This window comes from Halichoeres trimaculatus, unplaced genomic scaffold (genome assembly GCF_033239565.1).
Source record: "Halichoeres trimaculatus isolate MK-OKI-2021-1 unplaced genomic scaffold, fHalTri1.1 fHalTri1_scaffold_12, whole genome shotgun sequence".
NCBI classification, from domain to species: Eukaryota; Metazoa; Chordata; class Actinopteri; order Labriformes; family Labridae; genus Halichoeres; species Halichoeres trimaculatus.
The window spans coordinates 25,883,656-25,909,134 of NW_027437190.1; the positions used below are offsets into that span (position 1 = coordinate 25,883,656).

The following is a 25,479-nucleotide window of genomic DNA, read 5'->3' on the forward strand; positions in this document are numbered from 1 at the left end:
CCTGAAAAATAGTGAAGTTTAAGAGCTTCAGAACAAGGACATTGCAGCTGCTGTTGCTGCTTGGTGAACACACGCACACACACATACACACACATCCTCTCATCTGCTCTGCTTTGAGCCACACTGTTTCATCTGGTGCTATCAGGGCTGATGAGAGCCTCTCGTCTTTCTGGGTCTGCTGCAGCTTGTATGCGGTGAGTGAAAAGCCTCTCTGATGGCTCTCCTTTATCTTCACATCAAGCGATTTGCTGGTCCTTTCATTTTGATACTTGTGCCAGATTGAAAAGGGAAACTTCATGAAAACTTGTGTCTTGATGACACCGGTTCAGGTTTGGAGATTTGCATCCTGATCCAACTCTTGGGCAGCTCTACTTAATTTCTTTTTATGCTCTTCTGTACTGTACGTGTGCCATTTGTAGTCCTTTGTAGTTCCTGACAAAAAAAAGGCCGAAAATGTTTTTTTACCCAGCATGAAATACTTCAGATGTAGAAGATTGTGTGTATCAGAGCTTCAAATACTGGAAGATTTGAGGAGACATTCTCAGATAAGATAATCCCTTTAAAATAAACACACATAAAGTTACAAACTTAAAGTGAATAAAATCAAAACTTATAAACAGACGCTGAGCTAGAAGACAGTTTCAAAGTTTTAATTTAAGGAAGTCAGACATTTCTGAGTTTTATTTTTTACAACATTAATCATGACATTCTTCGAACTGGTGATGGTACCACCATGAAAGTAACTTCTCATGTAAAGCTGTGGCAAATCTGTTGATGTTCTGTTCATCCATGACAAAAAAGAGGATGTGAAACAGATTGCTTTTCTGCTTTTTAGCTACTTGGATTTTTACAACTGCTGACTCTTAAGGTCATTGTGTCGGAGCAAGAAGTAACTATAGTCTCCGAGGAAAGGGTCTCCAGACACGACATGTAAGTTTCTTTAAGACTTCTGAAGTACTTGTTAAAACTTTACTGCTTTGTGTGAGAAATAAGAAAAGAAAGGGGAAACAGCGACAGGTTTCTCATTACACTCTGTGCCAAGGATATTGCCAAATCCTGAGAGTAGGTGTTTTGTAACCCCCCAACAGCAACGGGAAAGGAAACACACGGTGAAGCAAAGCGTCCCTCTGCTCAGAAACATGACTCACTCAGGGGCCAGACTTTATCCTGATAACAAATTTTGCATCAATATATTAAGAACAAAATTTTCTGGAACCCTTAGAATGGCCAGTTTTATTTTCAACTGTCTTTTCTTAAGCGTATCAAATTGTTTGTTGTCAAAATACACTCCAGATTTCCTCTCTCCCTGTCCGTCTCTCTCGGCTGCCTTTTGTCTGAGGCACAGGCAATTACGTTTTAGGAGTAAGCGGGAATTCTAAAAGGGAAAGCGAGAGAAAATGAAGGCCTTTATGTATGCAGCTGATAAGAACCAGGGAGAAATTCTATTTCCCGAGCGTTGCTCTAACAGACTTCACCAAACTGTTGGTGATTGTGGTCCAAGGGCAGCAAGCTGAAGTTACAAGTTCCAAAAGAAGAGCCTCCTCATCTCCTGAAATTGTTTGCACTTTTAAGAGACCAGATATGATTTTCTTTGTGTTGTTTGCAGATTCTATCTCCTGCTTAATTTAATTGCACTTACTTTTGTCAATTTCTTGTTTTCTTCCTGTCTGTGATAGTTAAGAGTGAACTTCTTGTCTTGCCTCCTCTGCTTATTATTTTCATTAGTTTCTTGGTTCAACCTTTGCTGTTTCCTATTTTATTTTGTAATTCTTGCACAATATGTGTCTGGTTTGGTTTTACTTCCTGCTCTTGTTTTCTTCCACTTTGGTTGCAACTCAATAGTTCCACCTGTGTTCACACCTGAGTGTGTATTTTTTGTGCTTCTTTGTGTATTAGACCCCTGTGTCAGCTTACTCTGTGGCTGCCCTATGCATTTTCACAAAGGTGATACTTGATGTTTTGAGATCTTGAACATTTCAGTACATTTTTTTTCATTGTTCTTGTTTGAACTCTTGTTATTAGAACATCATAATTGCAAGTCTGCAATTAGATCCTTGATTTTATCGTATTTCTTGAGTCATGACACCTGAGGAAGTTTCTCAATGATGCGGTCCCGTTACTGACTCAGTATGTGCGTGTATATGTGTCTGAGTGTTCACGTGTGTGTCTGGCCTAATCTCTGATGGAGAAATCAATGCAGTTTATCTGGTCAACCATCAGGTAGCAAATGGGAGCTTTGCTGGGTTCTTGGTAACTACAACTTACTTGTCCAATTCAGAAAGAGCAGGTACTTTATACATACATTACTTTTAAAGAGCGTACATCAAGATAAAAACAAGACTCAGTCCCAGTATAAGATTAAGGCCTTGTACACATGTAGCCTGGTTTTCAAAATAGAATATCCCCCTCTTTTGTTTTTAAAAATACTTTTGTCCACACTCAGTGGGCAAATATGCCGGTGAGTGCGGCTCAAAGCATGCCAAACCTATAATGGGCCATGTTTTTCCGACGTGAAATTCGTGCCATCCAATCAGAATGAACCTCCGTCACTCAGCTGTGACGTCTGAGAAACAAAAACTCCCAGTTTCCCAGCGTCTACACGAAATCACAAAACCAATATCCAATATCTTCACTTTGGCTGGAGTTTTCAGTAAACATCGTTTTCAGTGACATAAAACTGAGGTTTCGTGTGGATGACAGGCTTGAACATATAAAAATATATGCGGATTCCCAAATAAGCAGCTATGTGGACATGGCCTTAGTCTTTTCTCATACTAATCCAGCAAAGTGCTGCATATAGCAAGGTACAGTAGGAAAAAAACATAAACTTCTTTTTTAACCAGTAAAAAAACTTGAGAAGAACCAAACTCAGACGGACATCTGCTTTGATAACAAGAACATGCAGGATGTGGTCACAGTAACCAATACTCAGAGGGGTATGTGTACTGTTTAGAAAAACAGCAAATTAATTCTAACTTATATTAATATTTATGGTAGCTGAAGTCAAGAAGTCTCATTTTTGAAACACATTGACAGCGGGTTTGTTCTGTTTGAATTTTTTTTAAAGAACCGGGCTGTCGCCATACTATTAACTTGCTTTACTTGTTGACTTCTTAGTTGGGTTGTACACTGACCCATTTCTGTCAGTGTTTTAGTATATTGAAATCTGTAAAGCAAAATCAAACAGCAAATCAACTCCTCGTCTCTTAATGAATAATGTGACTGTAATTCTTGTAATGAACCTTTGTGTCTATTTAAGTGCATTTTTGAACATGCCATGGGCTGAAGGTGACGGATGAAAATGATGAGGTGTTTTTTTCCTTTTGAAGGACAAAGTGATTTAACTTTTCTCAAATTTGCTTGATATAACTTTGAGATTATGTTTTCTAAGAAATAGTGTTTTCACTTCGGAAATGTCTCAAAATTACAACTTTTCGTAGGTAAAATACTTGAAAATTACACATGCCTGCTCTTATGTGTCTGGTGTTACCTTTGCAATAGGCCTGGTTTAAAACAGCCCCCCTGTTTTCTGTAAATAAACTTTAAACTTCTCTGTCCAGTAACTGTGTTTTGGTTTTTTTTTTTTATACAGCACCACACACAGCTGCAAAGATGCTGTGAAGGCATGTCTGTCCCATGCTGGAGTTTCACTGTGAGCTGGAAAAGAGTCCAGTAAAAAATCAGCCTCTCATGGTTACGTACTGGTGAGTATTTTTCAAATCAAAAATCTCAAAATACTAGTTTGATTACTTTTTAACAAAGTATCTGAACCCTTGTTTAATATCCTCGCCATACATGGGTATAAGAGGAGACAATCTGTGTACATTGTCGGTATGTGTATTTGTTCTATCTGAGAAAACAAATTCTATTTTGTAACAGCGTGCAGAGCTTTAAATGTCACACACTTTGTGTAATAACGTTGCGTAAATGTAGACCCAAGCTGTCACCACTGTTGAATCTTTATATTCATGAGCGTGTCATACGTCTGTGTTTGGGTTTGTACGGAGAATGCTCTGCAAACACTTTACTCAGACTACAGATTGCTCTGCGTTGTATTGTAGAGCAGTGGGTGCATTCTCTATCTGTCTGCTTATACTAAAGCATAATGCATTATGGAGATCACATCGTTGCTCACATCACACACTCCAAACCATGCGTTGATGATGTCTTTTGAAGCTGGAACCGTTATTCACCTCACACAACACGGCATGTTGCTCTAAAGGGAAGGCAATTCAAATATATAGTTTGATAGGGCATGAAAGTTTTCCATTTGAATATTATGCTTTTCATTTTGGCTGCCTAACAGGTTTTATCATCATGATATCCACATGGGTGTCGGTGATTGTCACGCTGGTGGCTTTTGTGGATGAAGCGAGAAATGGTGAGTGTGTCTCTCAGACTGAAATAGAAAAATCTAAATGGAAATATCTAACTGGCTCTGACAAGGACAATTGTTATGACACCTTTCTTTCCTTTGCCTCTGAGATCCTGTCTATACTAAATAGAAGGCTTCGCCATTTTCAACAATACCTTTTTTTCCTTCTAAGATTTTTTCTAACGTGCTGAGTTAAGATTAAATTTCACTTTCTTAGAGGATGGCAAACAACCGTGTGCAAAGATCAAGATGTCCAGCTCCGTCGTTCCTATGGGGTCCCCTGTCTCAGCCACCTGTATTATCAGAGATGACTGCCCTCTGGACATCGGACAAGCTGGTCATATAGAGTGGCACCTCGGTGATCGTATTCTACCCAGCAGCCCCGGGGCTAATGAGAGCAGCAGGGTGTCGCAGGTTGTCATACCGAGCTTCAGTCACACCAGGGCGTTCCTCACCTGCTGCGTCCAGGCCTCTACTGTTCAAGTGGTGGCAGGAGTGGAGATCAGAGCTGGATGTGAGGAGGGTTTCAACTTCTTCTGCATGTTGGTTAATTTATAGTCAAATGAGTTTAGTCATTTAAGTCCCACCATCAAAAATCAGCAGAGGGAATAAAATATATGATTCTAGGAATATGATCTTTCTTTATTTTGTGCAGCTTAATGTATAAAAATAAACAAGTTAGAATACAATTAAAGAATTTTGAATGTAACTACTACAGTACATGTACAGAAGATCATGCAGATTAGGACATGAGGACATAAAAACATGTTAAGCCAAAGCTATAGAAGATGTTCATTTGATATCAAGATTAACACTGGTGCTTTTTATAGCTGGTGGAGTGGACTGTGTTTATATAAGGCGCTCTGCAGTCTTCTGATCACTTAAAGTGCTGTTAGATTACGTGCCACATTCACCATTTGACACCATAAGCATATAATGATGGCAAAGGCTGCTATGTGGAGTATACATACCAGTCATTCCAATGGTACAGACACTGGGGGCAGTATGGGATCTAGTGACTTGGCCAGGGACACTTTAAGGGCACTTGGACAGCAAGACTCGGGGGCACTCCCTGCACTTTTGTTTGAAGGCCTGTCTTCCTCTACCACAGCTGCCTCTATGCCATAAAACACACACAAAAGCTTTTACAAAGAATCCCAGGTTGGCTGCACAATCCCGGCCCCAAAAGTACACAAAAAGAAGTGACTTCACACGAGACACTAAACCCCAATAACCCCTGACCAGCATAGCCAGCAGCATGTGACTGCATAGGAATGGAGTGTGCAATGTGTGAATGGGTAAATGCAGTACATCATGTATAAGCCATTTCACTGGTCACAAGTTTGGTAAAGTGCGACATTATTCCTTAATGCAAAGTCGATGCATAACTCATGAGTGCCACCACTAGTCCCACAGAACCAACACAACACAATCAGAAGAAAACACAAGAGCACAGTCCCTGACAATTAAAATATATATATATATATATATTTGTCTTTGTTCTGTACCTTTAGATCCACCAGAAGCACCACAGAACCTCAGCTGTCAGACAAACCTAACCAACCCAAGCACCCTAACCTGTCAATGGGACCCAGGGCAACAGGAGACCCACCTTCTGACCAAGTACTCCCTCCACACACAGATATGGTAATATTCTTTAAACCTGCCAGGAATATACTGAAACAGTTACCAGAAAGCAAGCCTCATGTCGTGCTGTCAGGAATGTATTTTACAAAATCTGTCCGTGAGGTTGCTCAATGTGTTTTTCGCATCACTGTTTCCTCTTTTCAGGGATTCAAATGAGAACCACTCGTATGAGTTACAACCAGGAGTCCACCACTTGGTCATCCCTCGCAGTGGTTTTGTCCTGTTCTCAGAAATGGAAGTTTATGTAAAGGCAGTCAATGACCTCGGAGAAGCAAACTCAGCACCTATCATTTTAGAACCTATCAGTGCAGGTGAGTGACATGCATTTACGGCATATCCCCAACCACAGCACAGCTTACATCAGGGAGATGTTTTTAGCTTTTTGCTGCTCCAGAATAACCTTGCAGAATATATTTCACAACCTCCCGTGATGTAACTTAAATAAGCCTCAACTGGGTCTTAGCAAGACTACAAATTTGAAAAGAAAAAATATCTAGAGATGTTGCTCAAGAAGCTGCTTGTGGCACAAAGGATCCAATTCAAGTTGCATCCTGGGAGATGGTGGTCCCATTGAGAAAAACAGGATGCACGGCCTACAAAACATAAAACCCGGCTATGTCAGTGCGCTCTAATTTGGTGCAGCACTCCTTAAAAAAAAGCCTTTTTTCTGTTTTGACAATGTTTTCTAGTTGTCACCAACCATCCAGGATGAAAGTATTGGATGAATGGCATGGTAAAAGCAATTAACAGCACTTGCTTAAAACTGTTATTCTATTTGCGCAAAAAAAAAACTGGTGAGGTTATAAACATTTGCACACAAGACAACAGGTTGAGGAAGCAGTTTTTTAACAGACCCTGTCAAGGACTAAACAACAATATAGACAGCTGTACTTTATCTAATGGTATGACAATACTGTATTATTGTAATTTATACCTGGTAAAGCATCACATGGCAAGTAAGACTTTATTGAACATATTTCGGTGGAGCCTATTACAAGTCGTCATGACACAGGTTGCACCACTCAATGCTTACCAACAGGGGGCGCTTATGTTACTCACAAAATAGTACCGCTGTGAAGCTCAAAATAATAAATCATTATAATAGATCACATACTATGTTAAATCTCTTGTTAATTATGGCAACTGACAGAAACATACTGCGGCATTCACAAATGTTAACAAGGTGCTCTGTGCTAATAGATAAAAAGTAATCACCTCATGGGACTTAAGGGGCTTTGTAATAATTTCATATTTTCCAGCAAAAATTCCAAAACCTAGGAGAATTTCCAAGAAGAAAATGATACATAAAGGACATTTTTAATTCTGACTTTTGTTGTCTTTACTATTTCAGCCAAACTTGACCCCCCAAACATTCTGAATATTCAAGTGGTGCCGAAAAAATATGGCTGCTTAAAGCTGGGCTGGAGTTTATCTCAGCACCAAGTCTGGCTGCAGGGCTTCCGTCTGAACCTGGAAGTCCGACTTAAGACTGCAGACAGTAGCCAATGGGGACAACAACCAGTGAGTGAAGCTCATCCTCATGAAAGCTATAGCAATGACTGATTTCAATTAAGTCCAGAGGCTAGAAGCAGCCACACACATCTGGTTATAGTTGCATTCTGTCTAATTTGAGTCATATCTGTTGTGTTTTTCCAACTGCGGCCACATAAAAGATCTTAATGAGTAAGGTAAAAGCAACCAGACCTGTGGACCTGTGTCGCCTCCTCCACTGGACTCGGTACATCGCCCAGGTCCGTGTTAGATACAAGCAGAGCCCCTGGAGTGAATGGAGTAGCAGCCAGTCAGGAGTCACCTTGGAGAGCGGTAAGACCGGGATCAATTCAGGGTGACACAATCAGTCACTCTTATGTCTCCAATCTATTGCCTTTTCTTCCATTCCTGTTCTTTTCAATATATGCAAATGTCATGTTCTACATCTCCCATTTTTTTGCTCCAAAGCATCGGCTGAATTGATGTATTGAGCTCAGCTGCCCACTCTGGCAGTGAATCTATAGACATGTCTTTAAAGAAAAGTTTCATTTTTCAAAGACTGAAAGGAGAGGTACAGGCTTCTGACACGATTCTAAGATTACAGCAATTTTATTTATTTATTTTTTTTTTAGCTCCCACTGGATATCTGGATTCATGGATGAAAGTCTCAGGGGATATGAAGCATGAAGAACTCAATATACACCTGTTTTGGAAGGTACACACATAACACGTTTTTCGACACCTGTCTCACACAGACGTGTTTCCTGATGAATGTGTGAGGTCGGCTTTAAAATAGCCTCTCACTTTTTTTCCAGCCATCAAAACAATTCCGTGCCAATGGCCAGAATGTGTCATACACAGTCTCAGCTGGGAAAGGAGGAAAGGTGTGCTCTACGACTGGGAATAACTGTACTTTCCAGATTTCCAGTAAAGCAAAGAAAGTGTATATAAGAGCCAGTAATTCAGCCGGAAGATCTCCACCTACTGCTGTGCGGATTTACCCACCTATAGGTAAAACTGTCAAAATTCAACCAGATTAAATAATAATATTGTCCTACTTTATATATTTTAGAAGAAAAATGTTGGTCACAGCCACGTACGTATGTATGAATACCTTATGATTTAAGTTTGTTGTACATTTTGTAGACTAAGCAGTACTGACCAATCACATATCAACATGCTTTGGTATACATACAACAATCTGTATGGAGAGCAAAAGCAGGAGGGCCACAGTCGATTTTTATTTTTACAAACTTTCAGCACATTGTTGTGATTTTGATAAACTTTAAGCCAGTGTGAGAATATTTCTACTGTCATTAAAATCAGATTCAAAATGAAAAATAACGCCTTATATCCTACAACAACAGACAAAACCAAGATAGACAAGATTGACAAATTCTGTAATGTTCTTTGCCTTGAAACATCCTGCTGACAGGATGTTTCAAAAAGTTCCATTTGGACAGAAAAATTGCCTTGCCTGTTGCATGTTCAGGATTTTTTAGGACAAAATGTGAGGAGCCTTGCTTCATCCACAGGGGGGCGCTAAAATCAAAAATAACACAAACAATTCCTTGCAAGGGAAGTAAGACTGTCTGTGACTAAGGAGAAAGCAGGTGTAAGCAGCCAGTGTGAAGCCTCAATTTACAGTGAAACTGAGCCTCATAATTAGAAATCTCAGCAGTTATTTTGCAGACATAGCTAGAGCGGCAAATTTTGCTCCCCTTTTTAACATGTTTGCCTCTAAAGTTACTAAATAGACTGCAGTTACTGATGTAGTTCATGGAAAAGGAACTTCTTGCTGGAGGTCATTCATCACTTTACATCGTCATCAGCAGGTTGCTTCAAAAGTTGTTTGTCATCCTCAGAGGCGTTTGTTGTAGCTAGACAAAAAAAGATGGGTCCCAACATTGGTGATAATATGCATTTGTATTACTGTCTTGGTGTTAGATACAAAGTAAGAACACATTTGAATGTCTATTAAGTAACAGTGTAAAAAGAAAAAAAATCTCACGTATGATTTTTCTCACATTATGTTTTTTTTTTTTGTCCTTGTATCTGTAGCAGTTGCAGGGATATCAGACCTCTCAGTTGTTCCTCAAGATGACACATCCCTCTTGGTTCAGTGGAGAAGCCATGTTTCTTCCAGCCTCACTGGTTTTGTGGTGGAATGGAAACCTTTGTTAAACACAGACCTCTCCCTCGCTCAGTTTGAAATAGCTGACAGGAACCAAACAAGCATTGCTATAACAGGTAGTGTCTCTATTGAATGTTTTATTATCCATCTCCTGTTTTACTCACCTTTTATTTCTTCTCCCTAATCTATTTTTCATCCTTTATCACACCTTTTGTGCAAACTCTTCTTTTTCTGTGCAATATGTTGCCTGTATACACAGTTTTCAGCTTACGGGTACTGATTCACTCTGACTTCTTCACTCTCATCAATAGGCAGCTTTGAGCCCTACAAGCCCTATGAGATCACTGTGTATCCCCGATTTAAGGACGGGATAGGCCTTCCTCAGACTGTTGATGCCTACTCAAGACAAAAGGGTAAGTCACCAAAGACACTAGGAGGATCACACAAAGAGAAGGCGGGGGTGTGAGAGTCAGGTTCCTTTAACTTTGAAGGAGTGAGAAGAAGAACAGTTTTCCACACAAGTAAAAAGAATAATACATTGAGCAATCATTCAGGAAACAGGTGATACATGATGGAAGAATGCCCTCTTGTGGGTAGAGATGAACACTTTTATTTTCTGGCATGAAGGTCTCTGATGATACTTCTCTTTACAGCTCCAGCCGAGGTACCAAAAATAAAAATTACAAAAACCTGGCAGTCAAATGTTGAGCTCACCTGGGATGAAATACCATTAAACAAAAGGAACGGAAAAATCAAGAACTACAAAGTCTTCTACTGGAATGGAAAGGGAGTCATTAATGGTAGGTTAAAGATCTTAACTCTCTTGCTCTAACATATTCTTTCTATGCTTTTGATGCTATCTGATGCCTGACTCTTCTTTCAGTTGCAAATGCTGACCCTAAAGAGAGAAAGGTGGTCCTGACAAACCTGGATGGTGTCTCTCTGTATGAAGCTTTTTTGATGGTTAGCACATTCGGAGGAAGCCGCAATGGGTCGATAATTAATTTTGAAACAGAGCCCTTTGGTTAGTATGATCCTTTGGCGGTGGATTCAGAAACATGATAGAGGGTCAAGAGATTTTTTTCCACAGCTGAATATTTAGTTTCAGTATTTGTTTTTATTCTTACAGATGCGTTGTCTGTTTTGATGATTGCAATTGCAGTGCTTGTTGGACTGTTACTTGCGATCATCTTCATAGTCCTGGGTTGCTCCTCAAAACGCAAAAGGTGAGATCATTTACAAACTGTCAAAAGCTGTGGGGCTATGTATTGTTGACTTTCAAAACATCTTTCTTTCTCTCACAGGCTGAAGGGGCATCTCTGGCCTGTTGTTCCAGATCCAGCTAACAGCAGCATCAAGAGGTGGACATCAGAATCGACACAAGTGCGTAGATAGACCTGTTTAAAATAACACTTTTTATGCAGTAACTAAGCTAAAACTCAATAATAATAACAATTATTATTATTATTATTATTATTATTATTATTATTATTATTATTATTATTATTATTATTATTATAACAGTGGAAAGAATGCATTTTTATTCAATAATAGAATTTTATTAAGTCAGCCCTGTGATTGACTGGCAACCAGTCGAGGGTGTACCCCGCCTCTCGCTTAACGACAGCTGGGATAGGCTCCAGCCACCCGCAACCCTGATCAAGATAAGCGGTTAAGAAAATGGATGGATGGATGGAATTTTATTAAGTCGGTTTCATGTGAAATTGTTTGCTCAAGTTGGGAAATCCACTGACACTTTTCGCTTTGTTTTCAACCCTGGCTCTTGCACATCTCTGCATCTTTCAGTTCCTTGTTTTGGTTTTACAACCTGTATATACAGGCCCAGATTCAAATCCCATCCATAAAGAGTGAGCAGCAAGCTTTTATTTGCAATGTAACATCATTTTCTGATCAAAAATGTTTGCTCCTCTTCTATTTGCCTTGTACAGGACAGCTATCTGCCCTCTGACACAGAAGAGCCGGATCTAGTTTACCTGTCTCACCTCAGCTTCCTGGACCTCCAAGTCAAACCGAGTAAGAAGAGCCATGATGATGTGTGGTTCAACAGTTCAGAGGACACCAGTGACCTCGGAGAGTCTATTTGTGGTTCACCATTCATTCCTGAATACTCTGGTTCCAACAGCGACTCTGTGCCTTATGCTACAGTGGTCTTCTCTGATCCATGCAGCAGCCCCACACCTTCAGGGCCTCCAGTTTATCTGCGTTCTGAGTCCACACAGCCCCTCCTGGAGACTGAAGAGTCCTTCAGTCCAAAGTGCTATCAGAATATGAGAAGTGATGAGAGACAAACAGAGCAATGCTTTTTTGGTCCAAGCCATGACTGTGTAAGCATAGAGGGGAAAGACCTCAAAACTCTGTGGGATGAGTTTCCTTTTCTACAAGCATTAACAATGAATGATAATGAGTGTGACTGAAGGTTATTCCCTGTTTTGCAAGAGTGAATGATTTATAAGACATTCCGGAGATGTGAGCGTGTGTTTTGAACTGAGATACAATGGCTTGGTGTGGCACACAGGAAATGCACATTGGATTGAATTATACAATAACTTTAAATCTCAATGACTATGATGTCTTTGCTCTATCTATAAACTCTGAATATATATCACACATGTACCTTTTACCAGTGAAAATCTATATCATTAAGGGTTGTATGTTTGGAGTAGTTCATATGTGTAAAGCAAGAAGAACAGGATTAGAAAAAATAAAAAATAAATTTTATATCCTTTTTATTATTATTTTTTTTTTAAGTTATCAATGTTTAATGGATTTTTTCTATCATAATCTAATCTATCAATTTTACAGTAAATCATAGCAGATTATCAGATGATTTCCAACAAAATCCAAAGCATAAAGTCAGTAAATTGTAGCTAAATGCAAGAGTGTGTCAATGTATTGTAATTTAAATGATTATAATGCCTTTTTAAAATGAGATTTTATTTTTCTATATCCTTTCTTTTTTTTTACTTTTCTATTTCTTGCTCTGTTTTATGTTTTGCCATTTAAACTAGGTGAATAATGAGGTATAGCTTGATGAGAATAATGAATAAAATAAAATAAAAAGTTTTGCCACTGCTGTGCTATTGCAAAATAAGTCTGTGTTTAGATAAAAATCCACTGTAATAAAAAAATATATTTTGCATTAAAATGTGAACGTTTGTGTGCTTTATTCATTGAGTTGTTTCCAAACATTTTACAGAAAACGGGCAACAATTACAGGGCTTAACCCAATCAACAGAGAGAGAGAGAGAAAAAAATATTTCAAATGTACATATTTGCTGACTATTTAAGGTGTAACCAACAAAAAGTATTGAAAATACAAATCCTATTTTGGTTTTGAATAACTTCTACTGCTGACATCTGACACTCTTTTCCCAACTCCCAGTCACGCAACCCAACAATGTGCTACCGAACTATGTAGTGATGATTAAACCAGTAAATAACACTCCTTAGGCTGAATTTCTCTAAACTGCTTTAAGTTATTGCTCTGTTAAGGTAAAAAAAAAAAAAAAAAAAAAAAGTTGAAGTTTCACAATCGAGATCGCTGTTTAGACTTCTAATCGATGTGTTCAGGGTTTGGCAGCACAGCCTGGTCTATTGGCAGAAAGACAATCTTCCGTCGTCACTCGATTGGTATAGTCTAGGTAAGATGGCGGACCTCATGTAGGGGTCGAGTGTGATTATCTGACATCTTATTAAACGTTTGCAGGTAGTTTACTCCATTGTGAATACGATTCTGAACCATGTTCGCAAACATAGCTTTTCGGACTGTGCTGAAGTCGTCAGCTGGTGGTTTAAGAGAAAGCGGCGCTCTGTGCTCGGCTCTGTCAGTGAAAGCCTGGACATGCAGCTCGGCGCTGTTAGCAGGACCCAAAATCAGTGCTGGTAAGTATAACAGACAAGATAACCCTGAGGCGGCTGATAGTTAATGTCTGGGAGAAGCCGCATTAGGGAAAGCCGCATTTCTTGTGGGAAACATAAATTGCCATGTATAAACACTCTTGTCAACATTTAGCTGGGCCATCTGTGTCATAAGCTAAAGCTGACAGCAGTGGGCACTGTTGATATTGGGCTGAAAACTGTTGGTTAGATTCACACAAAGAAAGAGAAAATACTCCGTAATACTAATGACATAGTGCTAACTAAGTCTGCATGACAGCCATGTAGTAATTGTCGATAATACTCCAGATCAAACTTTAAAAAAATATGGAATTCAAGGACTATGATATCTAACAGATATCATTTTGACATAGTAATTTAAAAGAACCAAAAAGTGTATTCATAATATAAATTCCCTTAGTGACACCAACAACACGTACAACAATGTACTATTTGGAGCCATATGAAAGTGACTTACAGTTAGAAATACTTTGTTTACAATTTTATTTTGTGTCTAGCACCTTTCCAAAAGTACCTGCAATAAGGAGTCCTCCATACTTGAGTGCCGAAAGACTTATTCAAAAACATATCTCTAAGTAGCACACACATTAACAATGTAGTGACATATACCCTGATTTTATAGTGGAAATGTGACTTTAGAAAGAATTTGAAGAGATTTTGACTTAACAGCAAAAAAAAAAAAAAGTAAAAAAAAAGATTAAAAATCCAGACCCAGCAAGCACAAGTTACATCTTGAATGACTGAACCCCAGTTTAGGAAAGTTAATCAATCTGTTGGAACACGTAAGCATTTTAAAGAAAGACAGAAAAAAATTAAACAGTTCATGGTCAAGTCCTTAAAAATGACACTGTAAGTATAAATTTAGTGACTACACACTCATAAGTGAAATGTATGACGCACGATTGCACTTTAAAGCAGATAGTGTGATGGATAAGCATGTAAGAAGTAAGGTGATTGCAAAGCATCAATCACACATTAGCCGCAGTTATGAAAGCATGGGAATTTGCAGAGAAGAGTAATGAAATAGCTTTGTCACAGGTTTAACATATTATTCTTTATGCACTATACACTTCATTATGCTTATATCAAGTGCAGCAGTGCGTTTCCCTCTCATGTCTTTTGTTAGGTGATAACTTGTTTTCACACCTACAATGGCATCACATTTTCAACTGACTCCCAACCACAGATGCACAAACCCTTCTTCAACAGGCCCACCCCGAATTTGGTTAACATCTTCCTGCAAACTTAGTCTCTTCTCAAACACAAGGAAATTATGACTCAAATGAAACAAATGTCACTGACATGATTTAGAAATACGAAAGAAGATCATCCAGGTCTTGAAATTTCATGGTACTTCACATGACGATAATGCCAAGAAAGTTACAGAGACAGCTAAGACACCAGACATGCATTCATGTATTTTTGAAGAAAACATGAGTGTTCAAAGGAAATGACCTCACTTAGTGTTTTGATGAAGTTGATTTTGAAACCACTATCCTCTCACTATCTTCTAACAGCGTATGCAGTCGTGCTTAATCTGGGGTGTGTGGATAACTGTGTTTTGTAGATTATCTTGCAAATGCTGTTCAAATCATGCAGCTTCAACGTGTGCATCAGTAACCCCATTTAATTTTCTTCTTACTTGACTAATTGGAAATGAAAGAGAGAAATATACATTGAGCTACTTTTATACCAGGGAGCATGTTGTGATTCATAATTTCCCGGAGTTTTATTTGCCAGCAGAAAGTTTTCTTCATGTGACCAAATGAAGAGTAAGTGAGGTATCTGCTTTGGAAAAGCTTCAGTATTTTTTCTGCCCCAGATACTTGGTCTCTACTTTTACATAGTTCCCAACTTGAAGAGTCATTGGAAAAGTTTTTGACACAAGTTTCTAATATCTCCTCTGTTTCTTGCAGGAAGCTTTGCTGTTCCGCCTCCGGTCAGACATTATGCAAGGGGGGTTAAGAAAAGGAAGACAGGTACAGTTTGGTTACATTTTGGTTTGATTGGTTATCACCAAAACCAGGTTTTGAATGTTGTTAAAATGCTCCTCATTCACAAATCATCATGTTCCCTCCCAGACCCTGAGAGCCAGCTGAGTGATCTTCCTCCAACGATGTTAAGGATGGATTATGCAGCTGTACCCCTTGCCCAAACGTAAATGCTAACACATATCATACTTTGTATAAAATGAGTGAAGAAGCTATCTATTCACAGCTAGTTAAAAGCATTCTTAGGATTTAAGCATCTTTCTTTTTTTCTTGTCTTCACAGAACTGATGATATCACCAAAAGACTTCTTTCCCTGGAGTTAGCAAGCCATGTAAGTGCACATGCCCCTTTCACTTTTACTTCCGCATCTTATTCTCTGCTATATTTGAGAATACTGACTGAATACCTAACTGTTCTTTTTCGTTTTGCAGAGTGAAAAGCTACGTCTGAAAAAGGAACAGCTAATTGCAAAAGTTCAGAAGGATGAGAATGACCACAGCTCAGTAGAAGTTCAGGGTGAGTTCCCTTCACCATGATGTCGAAACAGTGTGATAACAAGGAGTGGGAAGTGCAACAGCTTCTGTAACATCACTTGTGCCAGGGTCTACCAGAGCAGGGATTTTGCAATCACCAATTTGGACGCTTTTGTCTCTAATGGAGATTTACTTCCTCAAACACTTGTGCAGCCATGGTGTCGGCAAAAAAAAGTTGTGTAACAGGATGATTCGTGACATAGAACAATGTGGATTGAATCTCAGTCTTCTCCCTGTCCGCTCTGAGCCATACTAACTAGCCAAAGGGCACCACAACTCGTCCAGATTGAAAGATCACCACTTCAAGCATTGGCTACTAATTTTGGATTCACACCAGATCAGTTTCTTTTCCGTCTCTGCTCTGTTGTGTTTTAATGGCATGCTATCTCGGCCGGCTAGTATGTCAACACACTGACAAATTCAGATCCAGTGCCATGACGGAGCAAACACAGGCCAAGGACAGATATGGAGTGATTTGCCCATGTTTTAGCTTTAATAAAGATCAGATAAATTGGGGATCAAAACTTTGGTTTCTGGTCACATTTTTTGCACAATTTCGGTCCCCAGCTGTTGGAACACCTTGATTCCAAAATAGACTTGTCAGGAAATGGCGTCAGTATTTGCCATCAGTAATAACTAAACCCAAACAGTAAAATAAAGAAGTTTTCTTAAAGTACAGACAGAAATAGGAAAGAAATGAAAATCCAGGTCTCACAGATTCACTCAGAAGCTTAGAGGGGATGAAAATGTGTTCACATGCATGATCCTTTTCTCAGATTGTATCTTGATTGGATACAGTTACAGTAACAAAGCAAAGAAATCACCACCACATTACCCACCCCTCCAGCAAATCCAAATATTTGGTGAACAGTACCTTATCTTTATTTTGATCTATTTTTCAGTGGCTATTTTGACAGCAAGAATCCGCAACTACCAGGAGCACTTGCAGAAACACCACAAGGTGAGTGAAAGAGCAAAGTCCTGAAGTCTTCTTCCTGGCTTATGTAAGATAAAGTCTCATTCCTCCTCCACCAGTTTTTATATAAATCTCACAGTCCTATAACGTCAGAAGACAGTTGATTTGCGCCACGACAACTGTTATGTATGAAGAGGTGGCGTCACATTTCCTCTCTTCCTTCCTCTGGTTTGATGGGACAGGATATCCTGTGCTGTCCCCACTCATGTTAAATGAGAACATGCACAGCAAAGTCATGGTTGGAAATTTCCACGTTACATCATGCATAGATGTGTGGTCAGAAGTGACACAGACGCAAAGCACAGTTTGTGAGTGGTGGTAAACTTTTTCTGTTGCGTAACAAACACACGAATAAGCTTTATGCGGTATCTGTGTCTTTACCTCATTTGGCCTGTTTGAATGACACCTAACATGTTGTCTTATCATGTATGTTTTTTTTAATTGTTGCAGGACAAAGCCAACAAGAGGCGAATGCTAATGGCCATCGATAAAAGAAAAAAGCTTTTGAAAAACTTGAGATTGGTCAACTTTGATTCTTTTGAAACCGTGTGCGAGCAGCTGGGCATCACATACACGTTCCCTCCAGAGTACTACAGAAGAGTCACTCGCCGCTGGCTGGCGAAGAAGGCCTTCTGCATTAAGGTAGCAGCAAGAAACTTTGTCAATCTGCCAAAATATTATCTTTATTTTCTGTATATACTAAGTTATTCTTTATGATTATGTATCAGTAGGTTTTTGTGCACATTTCAAGTATACCACTCAAACTCTGTCAGTTGATAATCAACAAGTTCAAGGTGTGATTTTTGTGTGTCCTAACTGACACTCCATACATCCTGTGTGAATCTTCTCAGGTCTTCAAAGAAGTGCAGAAGCAGAAGGCAGAACAGAAGCTGAGGATGGAGTCAAGTTTAGCAACGACGGACACATCAGCAGCAACAGCAACAGCTGCTTCGACTCAATAAAAGAAACAACCTTACAACAACTGATCTTCACTTTCAAACACTCATATGGAAAAGTAGTTCCCCTTTCATCTCTTCCCATCTTTAAATATTGTTTGACTTTCACTTTCAGGTTGATGTCACACTTAAATGGAAATAAAATGTCACAGAAAGGTATTTGTGGTTTTGTTTTTTTCAGGTTGCTTTACACTTACTTAAAATGTGAGTAACTACTCCTTCTTCCAGAGCGCTGCATTTAGATGCGCTTTGAACACAACACAAATGAAGCACAGTTTTTTAGTTCCAAAGAACACAGAAGCTATCTTGTATTCATTTTATTACTGATGTATTAAAAATGACATACATTTGGTTCAGTAAGTGAAAGAAAAACATAAAACAGTCATATTATTATCTTGTTTTGACTGTTCTGGCATGTTTCAGTAACAGAACTTTGAATTCTATCAAAAACTCTTTAGTATCCTTCAGCACATGCTATTGATATTGCTTTGTGACTAAACTTTTCTGAGCTTAGTTTGACTATGTGATATGTTTGTCTGAGATGCTTCCTGATATGCAGAATCTAAAATATAACCATATGTACAATATGATCAATTCATTTTCAGCCTGTGCAAAGAAACACAGACTAATTGTTGCATGTTAGTGTAAGATCAAGTTTACAGCTGGGTGTTTTGTGAAAAAAGGGGCTACTTTTGAAGCAATACAAACTGGGCTGCTGAATTTTATGGAAATGTGTCTCCCTTTTGTCAAAGCAAGATTTTCCTGAAGAGTAGAACATCTCAAAAATCTGTGGTGATTAAGCAGAGGGCCACTACTACTACTGAATCTTGTTTCTTGCTTTGCAAATTTATGAGTTTCAGGCATGGGAGCATCTTTTTTTTTTCCTAACCAGACTGAATAATTAGGTTTGACAACCTTGCACAACCTTATTTTATCTTCTGTGGCATTTTCTTAAACTTTTTGGAGGTAACATTTTGATTTTTGTGAAATTATTTTGTTAGTACATACGCTTTCTCTGCATGTTGTCATTTTATATCTGTCTACTGTCTCTCAAAAACTAAGTTAACAGTAGTGGTGACATGGTAGTCAGCTGAAGATTTTTCTCAAAAGGGGTCGCAATATATTGAGAACCACATCAATTCTCTGAACTGCTGATCTAGAGTGAGATTGGAAGAGCTTTTAAAAAGAAGCTTCATCCCTGACCTGTGTGTCTGTTTTCAGATTTAGCCCATTTTCAGCCCCTGAGCAAATGAGCAGTTCTAGTTAGTCAGTGAAATACCCACAGATCTTTGTCATCCTGAGAAGCAGCAGTTTGTTGCTAAACCACAGCTCAACCTCGTCACAGCTTCCTGTGTAGAGCGCACTTTTGTCAGTTAGATCAGAAGGCGAGCAGACAGACGCTTCTGGTAAGTGACACCTTTTTTCTCTCTGTCGATTAACTTAAGAATTTTACTATTATGCAGTAAGATGATGCATTTTGCATACTTAAGGTTCTACACTCAGATGAACTTTGGTTGACAGCACTGAGACAAAGTAACATGGGCCTTTCAGATCAAACAGTACCTTCTTAGTGACAACTCATTATATGTTGTCAGCTTTTAGCTCAAATGTGATCCTCACTAATTTCATTTTGTTACAGTCACCATTTCCTGTGTTGCACAGGGAGATAATGATCATGATGACCCATCATAGGAGGTCTACTTTTTTATGAAAGAATCTTGTAGGAAAAAAATTGTTAGTGCAGAACAAAACGGGTTTATTCTGTGTCAAGCAACCAGTAAATGTAAAACCTGGTGATACAGCACATGCTTTTGCAAGTGCTGACTGAGCTGTATGACTTGCACATGATTGTGGCTTTAGTTATCCTCAAATAGAGAGATTTGAGCACATGTACTTACACATTGAGTTTTTCTGTAAAATTTCAACCCTTGATGTTTTAGAGATGTAAAACTGACAAAGTGTGAGAACTGCAGTGCATTAAGCCTGATTTATGACATTTTTGTCTGCTGCAGCAAACATCACCTTTGCTCTACCTCTATTAATAGCTGACTCTGTTTGTTTCCAGGAAGCTCAATTTAAAAAAAGAAAAAGAATAAAAAGCTCTTTCTAGATCGAGTAATCAACAATGTCAAACCCAGTGGTCACCCATCAACCAGGTGCTGGTGGCTATGGAACAAATGTGCAAACAGGAGAGTGGAGCACAGGCCTGTGCTCCTGTTGCAGTGACATTTTAGTCTGTGAGTGCCTTACATTATTCTTAAAATAATGTTCAAATTAGATACACACTTTACACACTTTTTACATTAAAAACTGCTGTTATGTTGTACAGGCGCTCTTGGTTGCATTTGTCCAATTGCACTGAGCTGCTACACAGCAAATAAGTACGGAGAAAACTGCTGCTTGGGCTGTTTGCCTGGAGGCCTAACTGCCATGAGGACTCACATGAGACTGACGTATGGCATCCAGGTAAGCTCATATCATTATTTTAGATTCTAAACATCTAAAAATACCTTTGATCATCTTTTGGGTGTTCCTTCAAATCTCATACGGGAAGAGTGGCCTGTTTCAATAACCTAGCTCTTGAGAAAGACAGAGATTTCATAAACTTTTGGGTGTTCCCACATGATTAAGAAAGTTAAGTTGTAACAGGAGAGGGATGATCCATGATGTGATTGTGTTGCAATTTATTCACCACAGGGAACGATACTCAATGATGCCCTGATGACCTTTTGCTGTGGACTTTGTGAGACATGCAGGATGGCAAGAGAAATCCGCATCAGGAATGGAGAAGTTTCACTGTAACAAGACTCAAAGGAGTCATTAATGTGTAGATGATTAGTGGAAGTGATTGTTTATTCCTGACATAAGTCTATCCTTATGCAGAGAACAAATAATGATCATTGTCAAATAATGCAACCCCTGTAATTTTGCAAGAAGAGCTGTGTGTTTGTGTCTGAAGAACAAATTACTTGTATTGTTCTGAAATTGTAAATTAAGTGCTCAAGTCAACTTCTTTCAAATCAAATTGTAACATTAAATGACAGTCTATGTGTACAACATTTTCAGTAAAGTTTATTTACATATACTTGTTTTTATTTCATGAAACCTTTGATGTAGGGGTTAATACAAGTTTGCCAGCTGACAGTGACATCCAGAGATGCCCAGCCAAAAAAGGGGAAAGGCATATTTCATCTCCACGACTGAAGAACACATAAACACATCATCCTTCACATAAGGTCAAAGGTCAAAAAGTTGCATGAAAATGATTAGATATGTCACCAAATTGCAAGAAAAACATTGTTGTATTGTTTTATTTTATTTGTTCACTATTATTATTTTCTTCTGATGTTAGGCAGCACACGTTTTTTTGGAGAAAGAAATATTTCACATTCAAGTCACTCAGGTGCAAAACAGGAGGGTTACATGGCATTTCATAATCACAAAGCTGACCAATTTCCAAGAGCGAGAAACATCTTTACAAGTCCAGTATGTATGAAAGACCCCAACGAAGAGTAATTAGGCTCTGAGTAAGAAGTTAAATGGAATTTGTTGATGACTGGGGTTCTTAGGTACTTGTTTCCACTGTATCACCACTTACTTTTTGTTTTATTCTAATTTAGAAAACCGAAAACAATAAACGGTTCCTGACTTATGTCAATACACTGTGACTGTAATAAAAAAAAACTTGAATAGCAAAAAAAATAATAAAAAAAAAAAATAAATAAAACACAGCTTCGCTTTACTTATTTACTTACTTATTTACACTGTTGGCACATGTCCTACCATAACAGCAGCATTTCTGCATATAAACATCAAACAATACTATGTATGCAGCTGATTTATTGTGAAAAACACTTGGTAGAAATTCTAAAAAAAAACACAGTATAACAGGAACTTGAGTCCAGATGTTCCACAACTCTTGGTACATCTTCCAGCCTGGGATTCAGCTTTTAAATTTGGCTGTTTCTTTTCACACTTTCTTCGTGCTGAAGACTGTAAATGTCGTCTGGGAACATTTTCTCTGATCTGACTGGCTGATTCTGATACTCTGCACTGCTTCTTGGATCTCTTCCACCGTGAGGTAACCAGCAGGCACTTCTTGGATCAGGAAGTGTCCTTTTGAGAGTATTGTCCACAATGTTCCCCTCTCACCACCTTGAGATGTGAGAGACGCAAGGAAATGAAGAGAGGAGATTCGTTTTAGGAGCAAAGGAACATCCTCTCCTCCGAAGCGTCACGTGAAGCGACCTGTTTCAGTGATGACAGCATCGTGGATCACAGCTGGATCATCTGTCAGTCAGCTCCAACAGTTGTTTGTGTGTCGGTCGGCACATGTGCGCTGTAATGACTCTACGAAAACATGAACAGTAACAGAGCTTTGACTGTTCCTTTGGCCTGCTAAACAAACACGACACCATGAAAAAATCCTACTCTATTTATTCTGTGTCCTGTTTAGAAGCACACGGATCACTTACCGGTAAAATGCGACGTTATTAGATTAGGCTATTTATAAACTATTTAACCTTTATTTAGAGCGCATCTGATCGTGAACTCTGGGACTTATTAACTTAATAAACTGCAGCATCCAATTAGAGAGTGATATTCCATAGGCACTGTCAGTACAAAGACTTCCGCAAAGCGTTTCCTCGATCTCCTCCGGTCAGTCTCCTTTCTCCTCTCTCCTCTGGGCACAGATTCCTCACAAAATATTCATTTTCAATCCATTCAACATGTTATATCTCTCCTGCACCATACAGTGGTGCGGATTGTCCTCGCGTCGCGACTCTGCGCTGCGTTCACAGTCCAATAAAGAAGTGGGAAATCCCTTTTTTGTATAGGCGTAACGGTAAAAATCATGTAATTTTTAGATCGATAGTTCCTAAGGGCGGTTTTGAACAGCTCTTAAAGCTTTTTGTGACCCCAGCATCTCTTTATTTACAGCTAATCAGGTTAATACACTGTACAGGAAGTGTAGAATCAGGCTTCTCAAAGTTCCTACGTTTCCTGAAGGCATCATCACCGAGGAAGGCTCAAAGCCACCTGGTTTATATCAGAAACTGAATTTGAATTAAAACATTGAATTCGAAAAGCATGATGTTTTGAAAATGATTTTTTTTTTAATTGAATTATGTTGTTAATTGAATTTGAATTTGTATTTTGCCTATGAAAATTCAACTCTTTCTATACTTTAATTCAAATTTTTTTTAACTTAACATTCAAAAACACAGAATTCAATTTCAGTTCACAAAAATCAGATTAAGTTTTAAAATTCAATTTCAAGTCTGAGTGGCATGACCATTACGTCATCTTGTGCCTGTCGGTGGGACTAAAAGAGCAGATTGACGGGCTACCTCCGGGCAAATCAGTGGCAAAAAGGGGTACTTGTTTGATAAAAAAAACTTTCAGAACAAAATTACACAGATCAGTTTTGAAATAAAATAAATCATGGTAGAGGTTGGAATACCATGTGAAGAGACCGTTTACTGGTCAATGTTAATTTTTTCACAATTATTAACTATTTACAGAACATTGATGTAGTCAGGAGCTCCATTGTGACCAGTACTTTTATCTTTTTTTTTTTTTTTTTTGGAACAGTGGTTCTTGCGGGTACCATGTCGCTGACCCCTGCTCTAAGCCTTCTTTGCTATGCTGTCACTCACAATTCCAAACCCTTCTCAGTCATGACCACGCTCCTCATGCCAGAACAGGGCCAAAAGTTTGAATCCTAAAGAAGTGATCTGAAAGTGAAAAAAAAACTATATATATATATATATATATATATATATATATATATATATATATATATATATATATATATATATATATATATATATATATATATATATATATATATATATATATATATATATATATATATATATATATATATATGAAACCCAACAAAGATTTGAATGCAAAACAAGAAAAATGGAATCTGAAAAAAGGAATTGGCTGGGGCGGCATGTTGTGGGGGATCCTTCTACGCTTCTTTTTTAGTGCCTTGTGGGAAGAGCTGTGTCAGATGTTCCTGCAGGAATGACCTGGGGATCACCAAAACCATCAAGCTTGTTGCAGCGATGAAGCAGGACCTTCAAGATCTTCATCAGCAGTTCCCCAGGATGAAAATAATCCTTTTTGCCATCACCCAGAGGAGCTGGTGGAGATTTGTTCATCCCAAAAAATGGGCAAAGCACACTGCTATGTGAACAGTGTGATGGCTACCTTTGTTTTATCTGTAGGTGAATGCACTGTGCATCATCCTCAGATAAAGCGCTGAAATCCTGGACTTTTTTCAGAGGATGGCGCTCATTTCACCCCCTTGGGTAATAACATATTATCAAATAACTTAGCCATGAGTTTGAAAGATCAGATCCTGTAGGGTGGTGCAGGATTTGGTTTTTTAATCACCTTTCTTTTAGTAGAAAAAACATGTTCAGGATCTATGTGCTGTATTTGATGTGCATTGATTAAGTATTGTAGTAAACACTACTTCGTGTTTGGGTAGCCATCACACTGTTCAGTAGCTTGGGGTTTGTAAAAAGTTATGTTCACATTTCTTTTCATTTATTTTAATATTTTTTTAATTTAAAAAGGAATGAATCTGGAATTCTTGCCTCTGATTCAATGTAACAGGAGAGCTAATAATATACACTACAGATCAAGAAACAGCATGCTGAATTAGGTCCGAGTAAAGCAGTGGTTCCCAACCTTTTTTGTCTTGTGGACTCCCTAACTCGTGCATGTTGATGATTTTCCAAAGGTAACCTAAAAGAAAACTGATAACTGAATGAAAATCATTTCATCTCCTTAATTTGAACATTTAATTCTATGGCAGTTTCCTCTTTTACCTCAAATTATAACTAAAAACAATTAAATACAGATGAAAAAAAATAAATGAATCAAAAATCAAAATAATCAACCCGCCTTTGTTGTAAATAGCTCCTGTAACATTGACCACAAAAAATTGAGTCCTGGTGAGTAATTCCCTGTTAAACAGGCATTTCAACTTCAAAAATCCGGAACAAATCACTGAACAAAATACTATTCAGACTCACTTTAGCAGTTTTACTTTCTTTTCACAAGTTATCTGAAGTTCAATGAGACACCTGAGCTTGTCTTTCATAAGCAGGTTAGCATCTGCTTTGATTTTGATGCAGCTGTGCCACATATTACTGTCTCCCTGGGGAAACTAGTTGTAGCGCACACTTATTGACGGCCTAATCTCAGTAGTTCCAAGTTAAAAATGGTGATCAAATCTTTCTGTGTATCCCCTGCAATGTGTTACCCCGGGTTGGGAATCATTCGAGTAAAGTATTTGTCTCAAAATACCAATCAAAGCCAAAAAACAACATTCATTTGTACTTAAAGCTGTTGAAAGAAAGAGAAACAGTTATAACAGCTCAACATTAGGACAGAAAACGTGGAGACTGAATGGTTTTGACAATTTTTTAGGTGGAT

The 25,479-nt window shown here is 38.4% G+C and overlaps 2 protein-coding genes and 1 long non-coding RNA gene across 5 annotated transcripts; 2 read left to right on the forward strand and 1 right to left on the reverse strand.

The window, feature by feature from the left end:
- The first annotated feature begins 57 nt into the window (after nt 1-57).
- Nucleotides 58-12,521, forward strand: csf3r (colony stimulating factor 3 receptor). Of its 3 annotated transcripts, none has more exons than XM_074683597.1 (18): nt 58-194; nt 836-930; nt 3,593-3,704; nt 4,307-4,381; nt 4,593-4,889; nt 5,890-6,022; nt 6,167-6,333; nt 7,374-7,543; nt 7,696-7,846; nt 8,146-8,228; nt 8,329-8,524; nt 9,575-9,763; nt 9,959-10,060; nt 10,301-10,447; nt 10,531-10,671; nt 10,777-10,873; nt 10,952-11,030; nt 11,597-12,521. In XM_074683597.1, exons 4-18 carry the CDS (start codon nt 4,318-4,320, stop codon nt 12,080-12,082), a joined length of 2,502 nt encoding a protein of 833 aa, XP_074539698.1. In that variant the 5' UTR covers nt 58-194; nt 836-930; nt 3,593-3,704; nt 4,307-4,317; the 3' UTR covers nt 12,083-12,521. The 3 variants fall into 3 exon arrangements, with proteins under 3 accessions (XP_074539698.1, XP_074539700.1, XP_074539699.1); XM_074683599.1 differs by having other exon boundaries at nt 10,810-10,873; XM_074683598.1 differs by lacking the exon at nt 836-930 and having other exon boundaries at nt 65-194.
- A 739-nt stretch (nt 12,522-13,260) lies between these two features.
- On the forward strand, nt 13,261-18,176 carry mrps15 (mitochondrial ribosomal protein S15). Its single transcript, XM_074683819.1, has 8 exons — nt 13,261-13,550; nt 15,482-15,544; nt 15,647-15,722; nt 15,839-15,887; nt 15,988-16,072; nt 16,992-17,050; nt 17,516-17,707; nt 17,917-18,176. The coding sequence occupies exons 1-8, from the start codon at nt 13,409-13,411 to the stop codon at nt 18,025-18,027; spliced, it is 777 nt and encodes a 258-aa protein (XP_074539920.1). The 5' UTR covers nt 13,261-13,408; the 3' UTR covers nt 18,028-18,176.
- A 3,172-nt stretch (nt 18,177-21,348) lies between these two features.
- On the reverse strand, nt 21,349-23,282 carry LOC141800964 (uncharacterized). The gene is made up of 2 exons (XR_012599359.1): nt 22,497-23,282; nt 21,349-22,371 (listed from the first exon to the last, which is right to left on the reverse strand). It is a non-coding gene; the product is annotated as an uncharacterized LOC141800964 (long non-coding RNA).
- Between the last annotated feature and the right edge of the window lie 2,197 nt (nt 23,283-25,479).